Source organism: Botryllus schlosseri, chromosome 14 (assembly GCF_051294905.1).
Source record: "Botryllus schlosseri isolate E-star chromosome 14, Bs_hap1, whole genome shotgun sequence".
Taxonomy (NCBI): domain Eukaryota; kingdom Metazoa; phylum Chordata; class Ascidiacea; order Stolidobranchia; family Styelidae; genus Botryllus; species Botryllus schlosseri.
In genome coordinates, this window is record NC_137249.1 from 18,904,940 (window position 1) to 18,928,693 (window position 23,754).

Genomic DNA, 23,754 nt, shown 5'->3' on the forward strand with positions numbered 1-23,754 from the left:
GGGGTACGATTGCTAAAAAGGTCAAGAAGCAATGCTATCACTATGGCTCAATAATGATTATATAGAATATGTTCCAAAAATATTCGAAGGCAAAATCAAACGCTGATTTAATTTGACTTTTGCAATGACAGTAACAATAGCCTATATTTATCGCGACTATCAAAACCAGGATTAGGCTACACCGCTGAAATGCTTTGATATCAGATCAACCTTCAGTAAATTTTATAATATTCTGCATGAAATTGTGGCATTGTCAAAGGTCCATTAGCTGCAATGTTATAACCCAACAGTTTTATGATGTCATGATACATCCTCTGGCATGATGCCCAATTAAAACAATTACGCATGAGAAAAAAAATATTATTCAAATATTTGAAAATGTGATTTTTTTTCGTGTCAAGCGTGAATAGCACATTAGGAAATAACATTTCCACGATGTTTGTGGAATGCCTGTCTGCAAGGTCCCGTGAAATAAAGCCTTATATCCCTAATTATAACCCTATTATTGATAATGCGGCCCGCGGCGTCATCAAAACTAACGAATTGGCCCGTGAGCACATTTGAGTTTCAGACCTCTGGCCTAGACCTTGCCTAGGCCGCTAAGGCGTAATAAGTTTATATTCCATCGTCGACATCGTTGGCAAGGCGACGAAAGATATTGATTTCATGGGATTATTACATCATTTGATTGTCCCAGTTGGTACATTTGGCGACGTTAAAAAAGTCAGTAGTATGTATAGCCCACTTCAGCATTGTGGCATTATGTGGCCCGAGAGGTATAGTGTACAATGTACATTAATATATCCCTTCACTGAAATGTAGGATTGGAATTAGCAATATGACGTCACACCTTTCCGAGGTTCACGCCATCCCTGAAATGCATGTAGGCCTATGTTTAATTGTCCATAGGCGTTAAATGGCTCGCGCTGAACGTTCCTGTCCTGGCGATCCGAGCCCCACAAGATCGAGAAATGTCACCCCGCAGGAAAAAATTATTCCCCAGTAAAAAATACCAATTTGAAATGGTATGCATCTTTTAATTTAGTACGTTTGAACGATTTCAATATCTTTTGACATAGCAGACAGGAGGTCAGGAACTAACAGATTATACGTAACGAAGTCATTATATCAACAGGGTCCGCCCAAAGCTGTTTAATTATTACTTACGGGCTCCACATAATTCAAGACACCTCACTCAGCTCTACCGGTAAATCTGATTACGTGAACAGAGAGAGGATAAAAATTGATAGCAATTAGGCTATATGTGCAATTCCCGATCATTTTCACCGATTCAATCATGAATTAGAGAATTTACCGCGCGTTTTGGAGGTATAACCTGACCCCCTAAACAAGTCTTGATGAGAAGTAGCTGTAAAAGCGTATCGGTTGATGGGGAATCTGGGGGCAAATCCCCCCCCAGAAGTTTGGTTTACCACCCTACAGGGGGCCCAGACCAATAACGTGTTTTTTTTGGGGGGGCTGACGAAGTGCAGTTTCGGTCCTGTTCAGATCACAATTCAAGTCATGTTACCTTTTCGAAGTACGAGACATGATTACGTCATTGCATTTTGCTTACTGTTTGAAATACAGATGGAGTGGTATATTTTGAATCGAGGAACAAATATAGAGTTTAATGCAAAAAGGTATAGCGTATCGCTCACACATACGTAGAACTGCTAAACCGCGTAACTGATGTATAGCCTCAGTCTATATAATTATCAGCCAAAATCCGAATTGAATACGAAATCTCCGAACGTAGAAACGAATTAATATGATGCAATACCCTACCCACCTACACATCCATGAGGATCCATGAGATACAAGTCAAGCCGCCTACGTCAATGGTTTACCAGCAATGTCCCCTCTAAGCTGCGCGCGTGCGCGGCCGCGCACTGCTGACAAAGTCGCCGCGCGCAGAAATATCTGTGCCACGCACGACCTTTTTTAGTCGTTACGCATTGTTGTCAAACGGACGGCGCAGCGAGTTGGTGAGTGCGCGCAGACTCGTGAAAAATTAGAGGGAACATTGTTGACTAGTAATATAATATAATCGAAATATATTTAACTCAAACAAGAGGTTTGGTTAAGGTGGGAAGATAGCACAATGAGCAGTTTGTAGAACAGATATAGATATTTTGCTATCAGATGAATTTACTACTAGTTGACGACAACGTAACATATGTAAGCCCCGATCACTTCGTTTGCGGTCAATTGCTAAGTGAGAGAGCACTGGAGGCTCGCAGTAAAACGCACAGTCATTGAAATATTGGTTGTTCTCACAGGCTACACCACGGATTCGCGAACATATGCAAGATACGGCGATTTTTTCGACACCGCGATCACTTGATGACTTGAAATTGACTCGGATATTTTGCTCCAAGTCACGAGTCTATACACATTTCTGATGCATCGAGTCAAGTCAAGTCATTTTTGCAAAGTGACTCGACTCTAGTCAAGTCAAGCCATATGAAAAGATGACTCTGCGACTCTTATAGATCGTTATCTGTATTTCGCGTGGAGTATTTGTTGAACTTAGGAGTCCTTTGCTGCGCTTTGCTCAAATGATCATCACGACTCACTCAATGTCCATTTGACATTATAGCCATGCCGGCCTCCAACGCACACATTGTAACTTCATTAAATCTGGTTCTCTCTGATAAAAGAATGGACACCCCGATGTTGACTAATGTAGGGTTACCATATTTTGGAATCCGGAAGGAGACACTATTTTCAAATCATAAAAGTTGGTTTACCGAAATTAAAAAAGCTGATTTTTTTAAAGGTTGGCCTACTTCGGTGTTGACTAAAAAAGGTCATCACTCTGACTCGACTCCCGAATTACTCACTTTTTATCTATAGTTCTGTGGTGATGACTGACTAAAAAAATGGTAACCGAAGCTAATGAAGCTAATGAGTAAGACCAGCACATTAGCGGGGTAATCCGACATTTGATCCGCTGTCGCGAATCCCTAGTGATAGTAGCGATGTAAAATTGTATTCTATGAATCTTCTAATGAGACAATATACCTTGTTGTATGTAATATTTGTAGACGATAACTCCGTATTACTGTTGTCAGTGTGTTAAAAACACACTCGTTTATACATGACATGATGAGCTTGTTGAGATTTCCAAATAATTCCGTATATATTTTACGTTCTTCGATGATTAGGCAATAACCTGCATCGCTAACATATGACACAGAGAAATCGTGGGTAGAATTGGTGCATCAGGGCTAATTTCATCCAAAACAATTAAAATATAAACGCCGTAAAATTTACACTCATAAAAAATAGAATATTATCTGAAAAGTTGGGCAACTTCAAAAGTATGGAAAAAGAATCAAATATGGTATAGAAGAATGTTGTTATGGTAAGGTAAATTGTAAGTATGGTATGGAACGATTGAGGCGGATATGGAGTATGGAAATCATTCCCATTCCATACTGTGGCAGACCTATGGTCCCCTTAACGTAGTGTAGGCCTATCTGATACGAAGGAAATATAGCACTTTCTCTGCATCATAGCCGGGACCCCTTTGGGGCCAGGTTTTGCATCCAACAAATCACTGCTCAAAAGATTCGGTGTCCTAAAGCTCGCTATTGCAAACTTATATTATCCAAGTACTAAGAAGAAAATATCTCATGACCACAGTGATGTTGTTTGTTGTTTTGATTCATTTAATATGCTACAATAATATTACCACTGTGTACATGGGTCAAATTGTTATTTTCTGATCACACTGTTAACTATGGTAACCGTCCTTCACTAGTGTTGCTGTCTTTTATTTACTTTTGTTTATTTCGTTACTCTTTGCGGTGCTACTTGACTGAGAGAAGAAATTGATCCATATTATAATTAATACTGCCAATATGCGTGGGTGACTCCGGCCTAGAAGACTTCGGTCATATCGGGTCTCCCAGTCTATACCGTGTAAATTATAGTTAGGAAAATTTTAAAAATGTATACTATTGGACGTGAATGTTTGTGGACATTGCCTTTACTATATTTCATGGTTGACGAATAAAAGAACTCTCTCTAAACATATATATATGCAGAAACTAGAAATCGCCAATTTTATGTATCAGTTCCATTGTGGTCACTGCCCCGAAAATTGTCATGTCTTCTTTACATCCGTATCAAAAGTGCATAAGTAACACACGCACGTCGTTGTCGTCCATAGTATCAGAGGGTAATAGTATCATTATAGTATGCCGGACCTGAAGTATGGAACAGTATCTCGCCGGCTATATCCGACAGAGAGAGAGAGAGAGAGAGAGAGAGAGAGAGAGAGAGGGAGAGGGAGAGAGAGGGGGGAGAGAGAGAGAGGGGGGAGAGAGAGAGAGGAGCATTCAGGAGCATGTTCACATTCAAGTCGAAATACAAGCAATTTCTTTTGAATGAATACTAGTCAGTCCTCAACATTTACCGGATCACGACCTGACATATCGATCTCGCCTTTCGTCACGTACCACTTGATTTTGTCGCTTATCATGCCGGACCTGACGTGTGGAACAGTATCCCGCCGGCCATCCGATAGTCGACGAGCATGTCCACATTCAAGTCGAAATACAAGCAATTGCTTCTAAATAAATACAGTCCATCCTCAAGATTACCGGACCACGACTGACCTATCGATCTCGCTTCCCATGACATGCCGCCCTATTCTTGTCGCTTTCTTTTTTATATTGTCTTCTTTACTTTCATTCAGTGTGCATGCCTCCTCTTTACATCGCCTAGGCCAAGGTGGGTGTCTGATTCCATTGACAACTCCAAGTCGCTTCGACATCTTCCTGTCTTTTCATTGTATCGCATTTTTTTTGTGGTGTATTGAACTGATAAAATTGCTAATAAACCAATGATGATGATCATTCTATATTTTCTTCTTTTACTTTCATCCAATGTGCATATACCTCCTCTTTACATCGCCTAGGCCCAGATGGGTGTCTGATCTCAAAGACTACTCCAAGTCTTTTCGGCACCTTCCTATCGCAGTCTTGTGATTTTTGAAATGATGAAATTTTATGAAAAAAACTTGAATTTGAACTGAGTAACAATTTACCACGAGACCGCCATGATATTTTCTAAAGCGGGGTGTTCGTGTATAAGCAAAGGAATAGTATCGCATTTCCATATCAATACTATCATTTGCATCCCGTGATGCGGACGAATACTTTAGTCTGTCGAAAATGGACACCTGGGATGCATCAATATGAATCAATCTCTCTGCACCTTCCGCATAGCTCAATTTGCAGCTTTTGACAGTCCATGCAAACGAATTACCACCGTTTTCAAAACATACTTACTTACTTGAGTAGATTTAAAGTCAGTCAATTCTACTTCTACTTGAAGTAGTTTTAGGTTGCTTTCAAAAGTACTACTTAGTAAAGAGAGCTACTCGAGTAGAAGTGGAAGTACGTACTCAAGTAGATTTTTGGGTCGCTACTTCCACTTCTACTTGAGTAGCTCTCTTGACTACTTTGGCCACCTCTGTCTGTATATATGCTGTAGGCCAAGATTAATGCTTAATTAAAAGACTACTCCAAGTCGTTTCGGCACATAGGTATAGGGATTTCAACTGAATAATCCTCCTATCTTTTCATTATATCGCAATTTTGTAGTGATTTGATCAAAAGTTTAATCAAATGATCATGACGATGTCAAAAAGATTGAGAACCACAGTATTACCATAGCAATTTATAGTCTAGCTACGTGGTAAATTGCTATGGTAGGGGAGACCGGGGACAATTGTAACACTTTTTGTATTTTGCAACATTACGTGTTTTTCTCGTGTAAATTTCATTTCCAAAGTTTTATATAAAGAAGCCACCAACTCGATAGTTGATATAAAAACTAAAATGGAACTCAATCAACAATCAATCATGGAAATTTTGGGTCGCGAAAATCGCCGCTCAAATGTTACAATCGCCCCGTACCCAGGAGAACATAAAAGGCAAGTGACAAAATGAGGAGGCATGTGGCGGAAGACGAGATCGATATGTTAGGTCATGGTCCGGTAATCCTGAAGAATCCAAAGACTACTCCACTCCAAGTCGTTTCGACACCTTCCTATCTTTTCACTGTATCGCAGTTTCTGGTGTTTTGAAATGATGAAAATATTAATAAACTGATATCTTATAGATAACTAGGTTAGTTATCTATAGATATCTGATACTGAAAACCATGAAAATAAATGATGCCGGGTTCAAAATTACAAATTCTCCACTGAAGCATAACGGCTCACGTGTTGTCAACTCGATCATCGAAAGCAATATAGCGGTAACATAACAACACGTTTGTGAATGAGGTGAGTATTGTGATAAATCGCACGCTTTGGGTTTTGGGAGTGACTACGATATCGAGGCATGGTGACTAAGACCGACTTCTATCGCGTGTACTTGACAGAAAACAGACTGTTGGTCAGTTGCAAAAACTTAGCGTACCAAACTGGTTTCATGTTTGGATTGTTTGCCACGTCGGCGGACCCTCTGTTAGTGAATGTTCTACCTTTTGCAGATATATTACGGTAGAGACTTCATTCATTTCGATATTCTGCAATGAGGCCTCTTACAGAAGAAGAGACGAAGATACTGTTCGAAAAACTAGCCAAGTAGTAAGTGTGCGCCATAACATAACTGACGTTTGCACCACGCATAGGCTAGCATATATTCTCTTTGATGTAAATAATAGATTATTTTTCCGCTCTCTACCTACGTCTCCATCACTTTTCTCACTGGACAACAGCATTATCAATTATGAAAGTTATCAATTGCTGTGAAAATTGGTAACATAGTTGCCAGAAGTGTCCTGCATAATTTTGAGGGACTGTTATTTACGAGCATAGTTAATTGCAATTGTAATATGCCAGACTGGAATTAGTGGTTGTTTTCGGCAGTAAGTTGCGCGTGACAGAAGGGTTTCTTACATAGAATAATTAAGGAATTAAATGCAAAGTTTCGCGTGACGTTTGCCACCGATTCCACTCTGGGTAATATGTACTTCAACATATTTTTCTTATTCAGCATTGGTGAAAACATCAAGCTACTGATCGACCGCCCTGATGGAATATATTGTTTTCGTCTCCACCGTGATCGTATTTATTATGTTTCGGAAGAAATTATGAAGCGTGCTACAAACGTTTGTCGAGATAATCTAATAAGCCTTGGAGTCTGTTTCGGAAAATTTACGAAGACTAAGAAATTTCGTTTACACGTCACAGCCCTTGACTACTTGGCACCCTATGCAAAGGTGAGATAGATCTTTTCATCAAGGATACACGATTTGTCAGTATTTGATTCATTGACATGTTGAAAGAAACGTGTTGACAGGTAAATTTACTCCAGTACTGTCTAGTTAACAGCAAATGTTTCTCAGCCCTGAAATCCTAATCCCCTAATTACGATAGAGGCCAGATGGAATTTTAGTATGATCTACCTCAATTCACTACTAGTCACTATATAGTTAATGAGCAGAGCATGTGCAATAAGCATGATTCCAGCTGTTTTCAGAGATCTGAGTTACTGAAGTAGCTGCGACTGTTTACTACGCCGTGGCACGTTGTACCTATCTATGGAAACTTGCATACATTTGATGAAATGGTATCACTTAAATTACACCGACACGCATGTTGTTATTTATGATAACAGTAATGCATCACTGATTAGAAATTTCCCTTATTCTCTATACTGTTATTTCGTTAGGCTGCAGTTAGGTGTCCAGTACTGCGAGTATTCACGATAACAAAATTTTATTAGTTGAATAAGCACAATTAGAATGTTGATGATCAAAAACTGAGCAAGTTGAATTAGCGCTTCATTTGCTGAACAGAAAAAGAAAACAGTAGAAAATGATTGTGATGAATTACGAGTCTGGTTTATTACCTGATCGCAGGTAACATAATAGACACTACTTTCATCGCACATCTGTTCTCATGAGGATATAAAAAGCTGTGCTTACACAATCACGCTATACACATGAACATACAAATACCCCGAAAGAGACAGTGGTGATACAGAATCTACACATCAAGCGATCGAGCTCAGCAAATGGCGGTCGACAGACACTACCTCATTTTTATATTCCACAACAGACCATCTATAGTGGGATAGAAAAGAAAAATTGTGGTTGGTTCAAGTGATGGGGCCAAATTTTTCGTTATAAAATGTTGATCATGACTCGCGTAATCTCACTTTTCAGTTCAAAGCTTGGTTGAAGCCAGGAGCAGAGCAATCGTTTTTATATGGCAATCACATCCTCAAATCGGGCCTCGGGAGGATAACTGAAGGCACACCAAAATATCAAGGAGTGGTGTTGTGTTCGATGAGCGACACGCCATTGGTGGGTAGATGTGGGTTCACAACGATACCAGATCAAACTAATAAATCTATTGTATGAAAGGGCTTTGGGGTTGCAGCCAAATCAACCGCGGAATGCAGACACGCCGATCCAATGTCGATAGTCGCATTTCACCAAGCGGACGTCGGGGAGTATCTGAGAAACGAAGACACGCTTACTTGACATACTATTGCAACGTTCATTTTTCACAGTAGTGTAATACAGATCTGTTGGTATTTCAAGCCACTGGCAGTGTAGTTGGCTTATCGATTGGATTTGATGCGGTTAGATTGGATGTTGTTGTAACAGTGCCAGGCAGAGGAGGAGGGGGAGGATTTGTGTTAGCCGGCGCAACTCTCCTTATCCCCAATATCTTCACATAGTTTGCAGGGACCATCCCGGTTTTTTCTCCATCGACAGACGCCATCACCCATTCGTTGATATGCGGCTGCATCTCTTTTGGGGCCAGCTTCAGCATTTCATCCGCTTTGACTGAGAGCTCATTGCTATTACGAGCCTGGAAATCGTATTCAACTTTGGCTACGACGTGGTCGGATTGTCCGCTAGCCCAGGTTGCGGCTGTGGGCTGGTCGCCTCCGCTGGACAGCAGTTTCCAAATAAGATATGGACCAGCAAACACAACTGAGAGAAATAGAAGAACTGGCCATGATTTCGATCGATTTGGAGCAGCGGCACGCATTTCTGCAGAAATATCGCTCCACGCTTCATCACACGGATCCCTTTGTACAAACATACCTTTGGCGCGTCGGAATAGATACCTGATGAATCGGAATATTGTAATGGATTTGAGTATGTCAGAAAAAGTAGTTTTCAGTCTAGAGAATTGATCAGCAACATCCAGAACTGCTCTGAATGAGCTGTAAACTGCACCGAATGTAGATTCCAGCATAGCAGACACGGAGGAAAACGCCCGCACTATGCTTTCAACAGATTGAAATGCAGTACGTGTACTTTCCTCTGCTTGGCTCATGAAGCCACCGTTGTTACCATACGGTTGCCCGTAGGATCCATAATACCTATTTCCTCCATACATGCTGTTGTAGCCGTATCCACCATAACTAGGTCCATATGACCCAAATTGTGGTTGGTACTGATACGGAGCTATAGCCCCGATCCGCTCGCTGGGTAATGTAGGAATTGGTGGTGGCGTCTTTTTCCGATCTTGAGAGTGTTCCCCGGGTTTGGAAGGGACGCTGCTTGAATGTAAGCTTCCAGTTCCACCGCTGGATGGCCTGTTTATCTCCCATGGCTTTGGTGGTACGTCAGACATTGTTAAATTCTCTCGTAGGGTTCAGCTTGTGTGGACACGAATGTAATGAAATAATTCTCCTCTAAATGCAAAACTTATAATTATTGGTATGCTTCATACAGATGGATAGCTGCACCATAGTCAAAGAAAATATAATTATCAGTATAGAAATTTTTTGAGCCAGTTCTATCAAAGTTGTTCAAATCTTTCAGTAGGGTTTGTTATAAAAAGTGATTGACAGTATCCAGTAATACTGACTGGTTTGCTGACCTTTTTTGAAATGATTCTTTAGAACCGGCTGAATCTGACCACTGGATATAACATAAAATTGAGACCATAGCATTGTAAAATAATCAAAAATTCATGGATTAAAAGGTATGGTCGTCACTTAGGCTAAACGGTTACAATTGGCTAACACGTTGACATAGTTCAGCAATGGAATGCAACAATAGTAATAATGAAGTGGAGCTTTTCTATTATCAGACACCAATCGCCTTTAATTTAGTAAGTTTAGTATTGTATCAGGTCAAACGCCACGAGACTGCGGTACGATGAAAGGACTTGGTGAAGTCAATCAATAAAACTCCCGACCTGACCGACAGATAGAGTGCACAAAGGAAGAATGTGTTGAAAGTGCAATGCACATTGCACAATTGAAGAAAAATAGCCTACACAATTATCGAAAAATAGGCAGTCAATTATGAAGCATGCTGGGCGCAATATGCCTTACAGGAAATTGCTCATAGATTACTGGATATGTATTTAGACCTATACGGTGCACACCAAAACCAAGTTGAGTATTGCTTTCAAGTAGATAAGCCGTGGAGTATCAAGCTCCGTACAAACACAAAATAATTTCAGCTTTGTAGGTCATATCGTCACCTCCAGTCAAATTTTTGTATGACAAAGCAATAAATGTCTGTCTGTCTGTTTACAACAAAATAAGTAAACACCTTTCTTCTTCGTCAAAATCTAGTTCAGCATTCAACATGATCACAAGCACTTGCAGCATGAATGATGGTATTGAGAAAAATCTCAACACCTTGCGAATCGTATTTCAACATGTTTTTATTGCCTGAATTACAATAGTTGATTACTAGTCACTTCTTCTAAATGGAGACCATTGAGAAATGTTCACCGATGACCAGTGAGCAGTTGCTCTCCAGTGACCGCTGACATACATCCAATGCGCATCGCTGACCTTGGTTAGGGTTATGGGGCTACGATGCCATTTCACTTAGAGAAATCGCGATTTCTAGGATGTGGGGTGGACAGATGCTAGACGATCACCGAAGTATTATGTCTTATCCAAAACAAAGAGAATTGTCAGATTTCATGTTGAACTCGTCATGCCTGCACGAGAAAATCTGTCTTCTTGCAAGAATTTATCTAACGGGTTGCTACAATGGAGAAGGACAGTCAATTTAAACGTCACCATGTACAGATTGAAGTCACTTATGTGCAGTGTGCACCATAATTAGTCCTTGCATAAAATCCAAACATGTGCTTCAAATCCAGATTTTATATGGTTTGATTGGTTTCCCATTCAAGTGGAACATTACCAATATAACGTCTTTGAAGGTAGGAGTTCGACTTGCATTAGGATATTGAACGTGTAATTTAATGGATGGGGCCTAAGCAATAAACTTTGATTTCAGGATGATGATATAATAGGAATAAAAAAACTAATTGAATGTTATGTTAATAGAACAATTATGTAAAATTCACATTTTTTAATAAGAATGGAATTACCATAAACGAAAGCTGAGAATTTACAATCAGATATAATGCGAAATATCTTTAAATTTTTGATTTTTGCAGGGACTGTCAGGCTGTCACTGTGCCCTCACTTTGCACTGCATCGCAACTTCTTGTCGGCGGACAGTGACTAGCGATTATCATGATCTCATTGAGCAGTTAATCAAAACCACTAAGCCGAATTCCTCAAAGCGATTTTCTAAAACTCAATAGCCAAAATTTTCTAATTATTACATTGACGACCTGACATGAACCATGATTCCATGAACGTAATCGACAGCAGCAGTCCTTCGAAGAGATATCGACCGCCGGTTATTGCGAAATGTCAACAACTCCCGAGAGGCGAGAGCAAGCAAGATAACCATCGGAGGGAACCAGAGTACAGTTCATCATTTCCGAAACAGCGCAAGATTGCGATATGCCAGGCCTGCAGTGTAAAGAAAGGAAGGGTCCTTCGCGACTTGGAAAAGTCTATCGATCGAACATTCATGTAAAAATTGAAGAAATTGAAATTGAAATTAGGCGTCTACGTACTCCAATGACAACAGACGTAGTTTTTTTCGGAGTACTCAAGTGTATAATAGGTTTTGCATACTACTATATTTACTGGAGTGATTTCTATATTAGACTACTTATAATGGACAGTTTTCGGTTTTTGGGCAATACTAAGTATAGAATACTAACGTTTTCACCAACTGGACATCCCTACTCAAGCAATAAATCAATAATCATCAGATTATATTTTCATCTGATCAAGACACACACAATGAACAATGCGATAAGACACAATGCGATGTAATGAACAGATAGGAGGATGTTGAACGACCAGTTTCGGTCTCTTAAACTGGCATCCACCTCGACCTAGTCCATGATGTCACAGTTTAATAATAATAATAATCAATTTCCTCCCTTGCAGATATCCTTGATCATAGCCAAAAACCATCATACAGTCAATGCAATGAAACGGGACACATCGTGGGAAATTGCCAGATGAAGCCAACGCAACAACAACGGGAAACAAGGCCAATGATGTAAACAGGACGAATCGTGAAAATGCGTCGCAAAACGTAACCGAACAAAAGTTCACGATCTACATTAGATAACCCAAACCATGAAACAATAAGCAAAAGCATATACGAAATGTGATAATAGGTCAGGGTTGTAACTAGGGCTGGGCATAATCGAGTACCTGAGTGATTCGATTCTGAATCACGTAATATGCTTCGAGTCGAGTCGAGTAATCGAGTATCACTCATTGTGACGTCATAACAGAACGTAATATGTGAAAGTTCATATATGTACCTTTTATGTCACCACAAACAATATAATGCCTACAATCGGTCACATTAAAGATACATTGGTATTTTTTCGACCATACCGATGTTATTGCACTTGGTGGCAATGTTGTGGGACGATCATGACTTCGGAAATCTGCTAGTTCCAGTAATGTTTGTAGCTTTGTACTTGTTTCGTGTCTTACGATACGACCCGCAATCACGGCTTTAAGGTTTCAACACTGAAAATTACTGTCTAAACTATAATTTTCGTATATAAATTAGCTTCCAGTTGCTAGGAGCGTATAATTCCAGTACTCGAAAAATCGTATTTTCCTACTCGACTCGAATCATTACAATTATTACTCGATTCAGATTCGAGTACTCGAATCATTGTGCCCAGCCCTAGTTGTAACAACTCGTGTCATGACTCGACTCGAGTGACGATTTTCTGATGACTCGACTTGACTCGAGTCATTTTCTCAAAATACAGAAATGACTCGACTCGAGTCAATTTGTGTATTGACGACTCGACTTGGACTCGAGTCATTGCGCATGACTCGAACAAAGTCATATGACTCGAGACTCAAGACTGCCAAGACCGACAATTCATTGTAATCTCGAAGAATAGTAAAGTAACCCCTATTGGAATTTCGTCTATTGGTACTGGTACTTGAAAATGCGATCAGAAATTGCTAAAAGTGACTAAAATTAGTACTATAAATTTGAACCATACGATATCACCAAACAGAGTTATAAAAAGTGGGTTTAACAAGACATTAACTGATGGAAACTGCATGAGAAGTCAACACCATGACTCGGACTCGAGTCATAATACCATGACTCGGACTCGACCCTCTGTTCGATCACTTGGAGTCGGACTTGACTCGATGGTGAATTGAAAATGACTCGACTTGACTCGAGTCAAAACTATAAAAGTGAGGGTGACTTGTAACTCGGAGCCTTTATGACAGTGGTCGGGAACCTATGGCTCGCGAGCCATATATGGCTCTTTTGGGTATAAGATATGGCTCTTTGACATATTTTTAATTTTTTACTTGATTTTATCGATATTGCAGCAACTTGTTAAATTTTCATAACGACCAGAATAATTATTAGTCTCGTGGCAGAGCTCAAGAGAGTGGCGTATACAGGATTACGGGCTTGGACCCCTTTATAAAATACTCAAATTTAAGGTACTGCAGCGTCACCGACAAATATCGCTCGCGAATTCAATGTACAAGTGCATGACATCGCGCGCCGCGAAATCTTGGATTGCTCCGTTTACGTCGATTGACCGAAGAGAATTGCAATCTAGCTTTCTAATTACACACTGTCTTCCTGATCCACGACAAGAAATGAACTGCCTTGGAAATTAAATTCACAATCACAAATAAATGTGGGGCAATTTTAAAATTTCCAGTTGACGATAACAGAGGTTTATGCCTGGCATCTTGACTATGTCAATACTCAGCGTAAAATTTCGCGTCCATGGATACCAAATTCAAGTCCAATTCGACCAAGATTGTAGAGTTAATAACTGGGATACGATTGCTTATGACTAGGGCTGGGCACAATGATTCGAGTACTCGAATCTGAATCGAGTATTTATTTTCATGATTCGAGTCGAGTAGTAAAAGACGAATTTTTCGAGTACTGAAATTATACGCTCTTCGCCACTGAAAGTTATTTCATCAACAAAAGTTATAGCTTCAATACTATTTTTCACTTTGTCAGACATGAAACCTTGATTGGCCGTACCGCAGCATACAAAACAGGGTATAAAGTACTTGTACAACGCCACGAACGTTACTAGAAATATCACATTTGCGAAGGCATGATTATCCCACAACATTGTCACAAAGTTCAATGAAATCGGCATGGTCGAAAAATGCTAAGTATCGTTAATGTGATGGCTAACGGGCATCGTGTTCTTTGTGTTGGCATAAGAGGTACTTATTTGAAGTTTGACATATTACATTCTGTTATGACGTCATAACGAGTGATACTCGAATACTCGACTCGACTCGAAGCATATTACGTGATTCAGAATCGAATCACTCAGGTACTCGAATTTGCCCAGCCCTACTTATGACAATAATCTTAACATTAGCCTTACTCGATTTTGTGTTTATGTGTTACAATCAACGTTTAACTATACATGTTCTTGATTATTAAGTCGCTTTCTGGTGGTGCCATTAAAACGTAGGCGTGTAGTGCAACGTTCATGTTACCGCCGAATACTACGACAATTGAGAGTTCGATCAATATTTACATTTCCGGAATCAGTTCTACAGTTATAGTCGATTAATATCAGGTACTATAAATTCGGGGCTTTGTGATGATTTGCGCTGTCACAGGATGATTAGTAGCCTGTGAGATTTTACAGAGAAAATATGGCGCCCAACACGAATCACATGTTGTGAGTTCGAAAAAATACTGCCATGACGTCACAAATTTCATTTGTGACGTCACAATCGATTGACAGGTATGGCTCTTTGCGAGTTAAAATGGAAAATATAGGGTCAAAATGGCTCTTCAGACGAAAAAGGTTCCCGACCACTGCTTTATGACTTGGTTACAACCCTGTAATACGCATAGATCAGTGTCGGACCCGCATTTCAAATTTCAGAGTACGTTGGGAGCCGCACGTACCAACGATTAGCAACACTTACAAGAAAAAAATACACAAATCAATTTAATGCCCAACTTGACTTGAAGAAGTGTGTCAAAGCGACGCGTAATTGTATAGAATTCAGTACGCAGTATAGCTTCTTGAGGTGGGATTTTCAAATGTCAATGGGAGCCGCAAGAAAGCTAGCTGGGAGCCTAGATTGGGAATCACTGGCCTATAAATGATAATCTAGCTCAGCGTGTTTTCAGTGCCGAGCCGAGACCATACCGACCATGATGCGGCGTAGCCATAAGAAATATGAAGACGTGAACACTTGAAATTGTTCCAATATTATAGGGTTTTTTGAATCGGGAAAGACGGGCACTTTTTGAAATCATAAAAGTTAGTCTACTTTTTGAGATTGAAAACAGCTAATTTTGGAATATTGACTGGAAATCTTGTTGTGTTGACTAAAAAAAGGTCATCACTTTGACCGAATAACCCACTTTAATGGATACTTAATTCTCTGGTGTTTACTAAAAAAGGTCATCACTTCTACTCGACTCCAGAATGAACCGCTCAAACGTCTGCATACATATTTCGCGTCATTTGTGTCGATTTTTAGTTGGCCCAGTCCATTAGCCTAGCTGTCAAAGCTTTAAAGGAGGACGAATTACTGAATGAGGACATTTTGGCGTCCTCGGACATTTTCGATTTCTTGAAATAGGAGGACAAATCTTTCTTAGGAGGACACGAGGTATAACCCTACAATATTGGGACTGATTCAATCTTAAATCCGATGACATGAGGTTGATGAAATAATTGACAATTGACCAGCATCATCTGCTACATATGCTTCCGAATCAAGTAATGAAATGTTTGGAGTTCATAGAAGTATTCGAGTATCACTCATTATGACGTCGTATAGGGGTGGTATGGATGATGTGGAAAGTTCAAATATGTATACCTCTTATGTGACCACTGACCAGTGACCACAAAATATAAATGTCAGTTCTACATATAGGGTTGCATTTAAAATGTTCAAAACATGTTTTTTCTAGTCATGGCGTCACCAATATTTTATTGTGACGTCACTGTAGGTTGGCATTGACAATTGAAAATATTGGGTAAATAGGGTTCCTTCGACGAAAAGTGCTTCCGACCACTGTCACAAACAGACCAAGAATATCTTTAACCAGGACTACCATCATGCATCGTTTTTACGGTCCGAAAGTACAATTACACTATATGACATTTTTACGATACGCCATATTTTTATTAACAAATACGAATTGCGCAAACTGTTAACACCGTATCCATACAATTTCTCCGTATTGCTCTTCGACTAAACTATGGGCCTTAAAATATGGGTGAGGGAGCCATGACGTGACATTATCTAAAGCGGGATGTTCGAACAAACAAAAGATTAGTATCGCATTTCCATAGCAGAACTATCATTTGCATCTCATGATGCGGTCGTATACTCATGTAGTGGAACATTTATAGCCTACCTTCTGGGACCGGGATGCATCAATTGATTCAATATGTATGAAGCTCTCTGCACTTTCGCATAGCTCAAATTGTAGCATTTGAAATTCCCTGCGAACGTATTATGACCGTTTTCAAAACTGCTAACTTACTTGAGTAGATTTAAAGCCAGTCACTTCTACTTAAAGTAGTTTTAGATTGCTTTCAGAAGTTCTACTTCTACTCGTACTTGATTAAATTTTTGCGTCGCTACTTCTACTTGAGTAGCTTTCTTAACTACTTTGACCACCTCTGGTTGATCACGACTTCACAGAAACGTCATTCCCATTTAAGTCCTGATCGAGTAATACGAATCATTAAGCCCAGCCCTCATACAATCCTGATATGTGGGCCATGGGCATTCTATGATTGTTTCGACAAAAGTAATCAGCATCGCCAACCTCATAATTCATATTCACGTTCTTCGTGTAAGTGATGTTCGTGGCGCAAGAAATATTGACCGTGGAACTTTAAACGTAAATTGATTACACCACCATAAAAGGTTGCAACTATTTTGTTGACGGTTATAGTGTACAAGAGAACAAGTGCACATGCCACCTCTTTTTATCGCCTGTCCTTTCATGTTCTTTTGCTTTACTTTTCATTCAGTGTGCAACTGTGCATGCCTCCTTTTTACATCGCCGCAGCTAGGTGGGTGTCTGATTCCAAAGACTACTCCAAGTCGTTTCGACACCGTCCTATCTTTTGATTGTATCGCAGTCTTGTGGATAGTATTGAAATTGTTAATAATAAATTGAATTGATAGTTACCGCTATAAAGATGTCTCAAAACTACTTCTACTTTACAAAATCCATACTACAAAGAGCAAGTTTCTCCAACAGAACTGTCAAGTAGAAGTGAAGTTGTGAAAAAACAGCCACTTCAGTAAATAGTTCAAGTAGGCAAGGACTACTTGATTAGTCCTAAAAAGTATAAGTAGGCTTCATCATCACTGACCAGTGACCAGCTCCGCTACCTACATGGAGGGGGCACGCTTACATAAGGTAGCTCTTAACATAAAACAATATCACAGATCTTTTAACTCCCGACCATCAGACCACAAGATGGCAGTGAACCCTCCATACGCCCCATTATAGCCAGTCACAATATTCAAAGAACTCGTAAAGAAGCAATTTACTACACTTTATTACTTCACTGAGGTCATATTGTGTATAACATGGTCATTGGTCATTCACGATAGCTATACGGTGCATGCGAACAATCACTTTTCTACGCATAAAACAGGCACAATCTTGAGGACTTGAATAATTTACTAGAATCAAATACAGAATTAAGGCTACAGACATGATATTGACTATGTATTTTAAATCTGACGGATATAGCGTCACTAAGATTGTCTCCGAGGAAATAGGCCACTTTTATTGCAGGCAAAAGTCTTCCACTCATTAGAAACTGTGCAACACTGATACGAATGACTTCGAGGACGGAGAGATGATTGTTCACAAACTCCAAAACAACGCTGAACACCGTATTGATGACAGCAGATAACACATAAACCGTAATTTGCTATAAATACCGTAACATAGCAGATTGAAATTCAAATTTGTTATATTTCCTAGGCTTTTCACTTCCGTGCGATCTCGTAGTTGGCTTCAAACCACTGGCAGGTTTCGCGGATGGCTTGATCGATCGGCGTGAATTTGAATTCGGGATGCAGTTGCAACAGCTTCTTATTGCTGGCAGTTTTCTTATGCTGACCATCTGATCTGGTGGTGTCGTAAATGAATTCTCCCTTGAAATCATATCCTTGAGCGACGAGTTCCGCAGCACGCTTGATAGAAATCTCATCTTCTTCCGAGACCGATAGAATGATCGGAGCCGTTTCGTTGTAATTGCGGAGAACCCACAAGAACAGCTTACCCAGATCTACAGAATATATAAATTGACGTAGCGCGCTACCTGTTCCCCAGACTGTGAGCGGAGTGTTATCCCTTTTGCACTTGTAAATCTTGTGGATAAGTCCAGGCATCACGTGCCCTTCTTCAAGATTGAAATTGTCGAAGGGACCAAATACATTGGTGGGTACGACCGAAGTGAAGCAGACAGAACCGTCGCTGTTGAAGCCTCTGTTCATGACATCGATCATCCTTTTAGCGTACGAGTATCCAAAATTGGAATCATGTGGCGGGCCGTTATGTACCATTGTTTCGTCGATCGGGTACGTTGTCTTATCAGGAAATATACAAGTCGACAGACATGAAACAACTTTCTTACACCCCATTTCGTGTGCAACAGATAAAACGTTATCGTTGATTTGCATGTTGGTACGGAAAAACTGCAAATTGGCACGCATGTTGCCATACAAGCCTCCGACTTTGGCAGCGAGATGGATGACGTGAGTTGGCTTGTGCTTTTCAAAAGCGGCTTTCGTTTCCTCTCGATTTGTGAGGTCGGCATCACGTGAAGTAAGGTAAATGAATTCTTCGTCGGCAACAGGATTTTTTTCGGCAGCCATACGGATGCCTTGTCCGACAAGGCCGGAACCGCCAGTAACTAGGATCACTTTTTTCTCACCCATCGTGTTTAGATATTGAATAAACTATGAATTTCACTAATAAACTATGAATATAGAAGAGTCAGTTCAAGTGCACACCATAGGCTATACCCTGATATAATTAACATGAACATTGCATGGGATTGGTGACCAATTAGTGATTGGTTTACTTCGTTACTATTCAATACAGAATTCTAGCCTAGCTTGTCACGAGACGACCATGGACTCACACACCTTCTACTACCGTGGTATTAGCCGGCATAACAGGTTGCAACAGTTAGCTATCTATATACATACAATCTACAATCGTATCCACTGCGGAGGTATGTAATCTGTGTGTGAAATATCGGCGATCAACCAAATTCGTCCAAAACTCCAAATCCCTTTTGCTGGTCAGTTGAAATATAGATTACTAACCTACGGTAGGTTAGTTATCTATAGTTGAAATGTAATGTTGTCACCAGTCACGCATGATTGCAATACACAGTTTTATTCGTGGGAGCGCCATTGAGTTGTTGAGCCGAGTCATCTATCATTTTATTGAAATTTTCTTCAGATCAAAACACCGCAAGATTGCGACATAATGAAAAGATAGAGGACAGCGATACGAAGGAAAAGAACTATGGAAGAATGCGTTCATTTGTCTACCGCTAAAATTGTATCAAAAGATAGTACCGGTAGTGATTTAAAGAGTTGAAAACAATATTTCAATGTATAGCTGAATACTTTGTTGCGCTGATAATTTCATAATTTCATTACACCACAAGACTGCGATACAATGAAAGATAGGAAGGTGTCGAAACGACTTGGAGTATTCTTCGAAATCAGACACACACCTGGCCTAGGCGATTTAAAGAAGGAGGGATGCGCAATGCACACTGAATGAAGAGAAAAAGAAAATAATACAATAGGACAGGTGATAAAAAAGGTGGCATGTGCCGGAAGACGAGATCGATATGTCAGGTCGTGGTCCGAGTTTGACCCCACAATCCTGAGTCTGAAAATTTCGTCAAAGTGTCCTCCTTTCCCGAGTCCAAAATATTGTAACCCTACTGTAAACATGCTCGATGACTGTTGGAGTCAAGTCAACAACTGAGCGCGAGAGATGTGGTGATCCCATAGCAATTCAGTTCAGTTGTTTATTATACCACAGAAACATGATTGTTCCACACAGGGTGTTTTATGAGCGAATTTGGTTATTGCTAACTTGAGATTTTCAGGAGAACCCGGAAACCCTAATACACAATAGCCTACACAATTACACATGGTATACTTCAACTAGGAACTCTGAGATGGAATCGCAGAAGAACTAACTAATTAGACAAAATCTAACTCGCTGATTCAGAGCTTTAGATACCCGGTCACAAATTTATCAGATCTGTAAAGCGACTGTGGCTATAACGAAAAGTAATAGGCGTATCAACTTTTTATACCTAAACATTCCTATCCTTTAGGCTGCTGTGTCCCCAACCGCCCTCCGGCATAGATTGAGCACATGGAATATCTATAATTACTGCAACACCAGACGAACATTTTTTTACAAATGTCATACGTTTATAGCCTACTGAATATCATGCTAAAATATTCGCTGTTTTGCACGACTGTCAAAGCCAAGTGTAAGGCATACGCCTATAGATATATGTAAGCTATTAGTCAAAATGTTACATTCAGCGTAATGACCTTTCCATCGAAACAGTCAACACGTACGGCCTTCTCAAATTAATTACACCACGCGACTTGCCCCACGGCTATAAATATTGCCGGTTGCGTAGCAAACTTGATCCTTTTCTCAATGCAGCAGGCTATTATTATAGACAGTTCTGCTCGGTGTCACGACATTTTTTACAAAATACAATGTTGAGTTGCCAATGGTTCTAACTTCACTATCACTTCGAGTCATTATTATCTTTCCATAGTTTTGCATTCTTGCCGTGATTGGAACTAACGTTTAAAGGTGCTTCGTCGTAATCAAATTATGGTAAAACATTCTGCTTTCGATCAATATATCTTTCCAATCATACATAATAGAAGCCCACGCCAATATGGCACATACGAAATACTTAGCGTTGTGAATTGTAATAAAAAGGGCTGGGCACAATTATTCGAGTACTTCAATCCGAATCGAGTAATTCTAATGATTCAAACGGAAATGATATGCTCACTCCTTTTGCTACTATATGAGTCAATTTATCAACGATAATAAATGAATAATTCGGTTCTATTTTCCACCGTGGAAGGCTCTAAACCAGGGGTATTAAACATACGGCCCACAAAGCATGTGTTGGTAGGCTACGCTGCTAGACGACCAATCAATGTTTGGAGCAGGGGTGTCAAACTGAAATTGCGTCGCGGGCCGGATTCAAATCGCTCGCGGGCCGCGTCAGTCAACTGATTCCAAAATGTTACCTCATGCCTCATCTTTTTACTTGAATACTTTACTATCAAGTATATATAGATAGACAATAGTATATTGAATTGTACCACGGATCATAGGGGATTTAATCTAGCAATTAGCAAAACCTTTATACACGAACAATAGAATTGGCAAATATGCATTCCATAGTATAAATAGTATAGATACATTCCATAGTATAATTGATTGAATACAGATATAAACCGCTAAAACAATGGCTCTAACGACGATATTTGTTGGCATATTTCCATACCCCCTTTGCTTTAGCCGTAATCTGGCATTAGACCTGCGTAGGAGGTGTGAAGAATGTACAAGAGATTTAAATGTAAATGCGGACGTTGGAATTTATTTTCTTATTATTAAATCGAGATTCGGGTTTGTATCGAGTTCGAGAACCTTCTGAGTTGGAAGTGATACCGCAGTGCGGCCACAGATATTTCATTTATATCATATTCTGTCATATGTATAACCAATATATTCTCTATGTCAGGGGTCTCCAACACGCGGCCCGCGAGGTCCTATTTTGCGGCCCGCGACCTGATTTGAAAAAAATTCAGAAAAACGCTTAGTAAATCATGTTGAAACGCTAAAATTGATTTCAGTTGAAACATAATGTTGTTGTTTTTCAAAGTGAGCCACTCTATGTGCCAACTATCACTATTACTCACTAGTTGATACGGCTTCGGCATGGTAATATCATTCCATGGATGAAGAATTTGCTGGTACGAATGGGCATATTGCCTTGACGTGCAATGGCCCACCACTGCCAAGACCGAGACGCCTGCAAAACGACTTCGGGCGCTCCAAAAGACCATGCTTTACGAGGAGATAGTTGTCTAGCAAGTAGGCCTACCGTGTATAGCTAACCCCAATATTGATTCTTCAATCCATGGGTGGCCAATCTGCAGCAGTAGAAGGAAAATTATGCGGCTGTCGACACTTGTAATAACAACCCTAAGTTTTCACAGATACCCCCTGCATCAGCTGTATCTGGGAATCTGATCACATTGGCCGAGAAAGGATAAATATGTTATAGTAATATGTGAAACTATACTAATATTTATTGACGAAATTCACTCATGAACATGAAAAATTTTTCGCGCTTCGCGCGACTACAGATTGGTTCTCTGTGGCTCTTTACAACATAACTACTAACGATTTGGTGCGCATAGTAAGCCGATATGTGCATATAGATTAGTTCGGAGTGTACCGGCAATGGACATGATAACGTGGGTATTTGTGGCCAGCTAGTTTATCACGACTAACCACCGGTATGCGGCCGCAGGCTACATGAGTACGCGAAATGCGGCCGTGAATTACAAAAATGTTGGCCACCCCTGTTTTAGCGGCTAAAGAGTGTTGTCATTGTCAGGTATCGTGTACAGCTCATAGTCCAAAATATAATGACATTGATGATCATGATACTTTTTGTTGTATTTGTGTTTGTTCAATAAAATATTAGTTCTTTTGTGGTGACTATAACCGTCGCCCATGTTAGAAAGCACAGCGTTGTAATAACGTAGAGTTATCAGACGTGGTTGTTGAACTGCGTTGCCTACTTTTATATCGATATTGATGTCATGCGGCCCGCGGCCTCCAGGAATTTGGAAAAGTGGCCCGCGACCTATTTTGAGTTGGCGACCCCTGCTCTATGTAAACTGCATATACCGGTTCCGCAGTGGCATTTTCGCTTCTGTGAATAACTACGTTTTTTGGTCCATTTTCCACGAGAGAGAGACATGATAATATTTTTCGCCTGTACCATCGAGAGATGCTTTGACGACGGAGTCGCGATACGGCCGCAAGGTCACCTAGTCTGCTTGAAACCTCTCCACGGAATCCATTTTCTCCTACTGTAAAAGAACTGCTGGATAGAAATGAGATATATCCAGTCAAAAGTTTCTCAATTTTACTGCATGCCCCCATTCTAGTTTAATTACTGACATATATGATAGAATTTGCATACACTTAGCCCTGGATACTGTGTACTTTGACATTTAAAAATCTGCCGCTCAAAGCCATATGTATTTTGTTGATACACCAGATTTCAGA

The 23,754-nt window shown here is 40.0% G+C and overlaps 3 protein-coding genes across 3 annotated transcripts; 1 reads left to right on the forward strand and 2 right to left on the reverse strand.

Moving 5' to 3' along the window:
- The first annotated feature begins 6,215 nt into the window (after positions 1 to 6,215).
- On the forward strand, positions 6,216 to 8,588 carry LOC145455844 (60S ribosome subunit biogenesis protein NIP7 homolog). The gene is made up of 5 exons (XM_080333862.1): positions 6,216 to 6,304; positions 6,514 to 6,610; positions 7,020 to 7,245; positions 8,194 to 8,334; positions 8,395 to 8,588. Exons 2-5 carry the CDS (start codon positions 6,555 to 6,557, stop codon positions 8,512 to 8,514), a joined length of 543 nt encoding a protein of 180 aa, XP_080189988.1. The 5' UTR covers positions 6,216 to 6,304; positions 6,514 to 6,554; the 3' UTR covers positions 8,515 to 8,588.
- LOC145455843 (peroxisomal membrane protein PEX13-like) lies at positions 7,728 to 11,107 on the reverse strand. The gene has a single exon (XM_080333861.1). It carries the CDS (start codon positions 9,620 to 9,622, stop codon positions 8,570 to 8,572), a length of 1,053 nt encoding a protein of 350 aa, XP_080189987.1. The 5' UTR covers positions 9,623 to 11,107; the 3' UTR covers positions 7,728 to 8,569.
- A 6,797-nt stretch (positions 11,108 to 17,904) lies between these two features.
- LOC145456100 (GDP-L-fucose synthase-like) lies at positions 17,905 to 19,393 on the reverse strand. The gene has a single exon (XM_080334140.1). The coding sequence runs from the start codon at positions 19,311 to 19,313 to the stop codon at positions 18,360 to 18,362; it is 954 nt and encodes a 317-aa protein (XP_080190266.1). The 5' UTR covers positions 19,314 to 19,393; the 3' UTR covers positions 17,905 to 18,359.
- Positions 19,394 to 23,754: the final 4,361 nt, after the last annotated feature.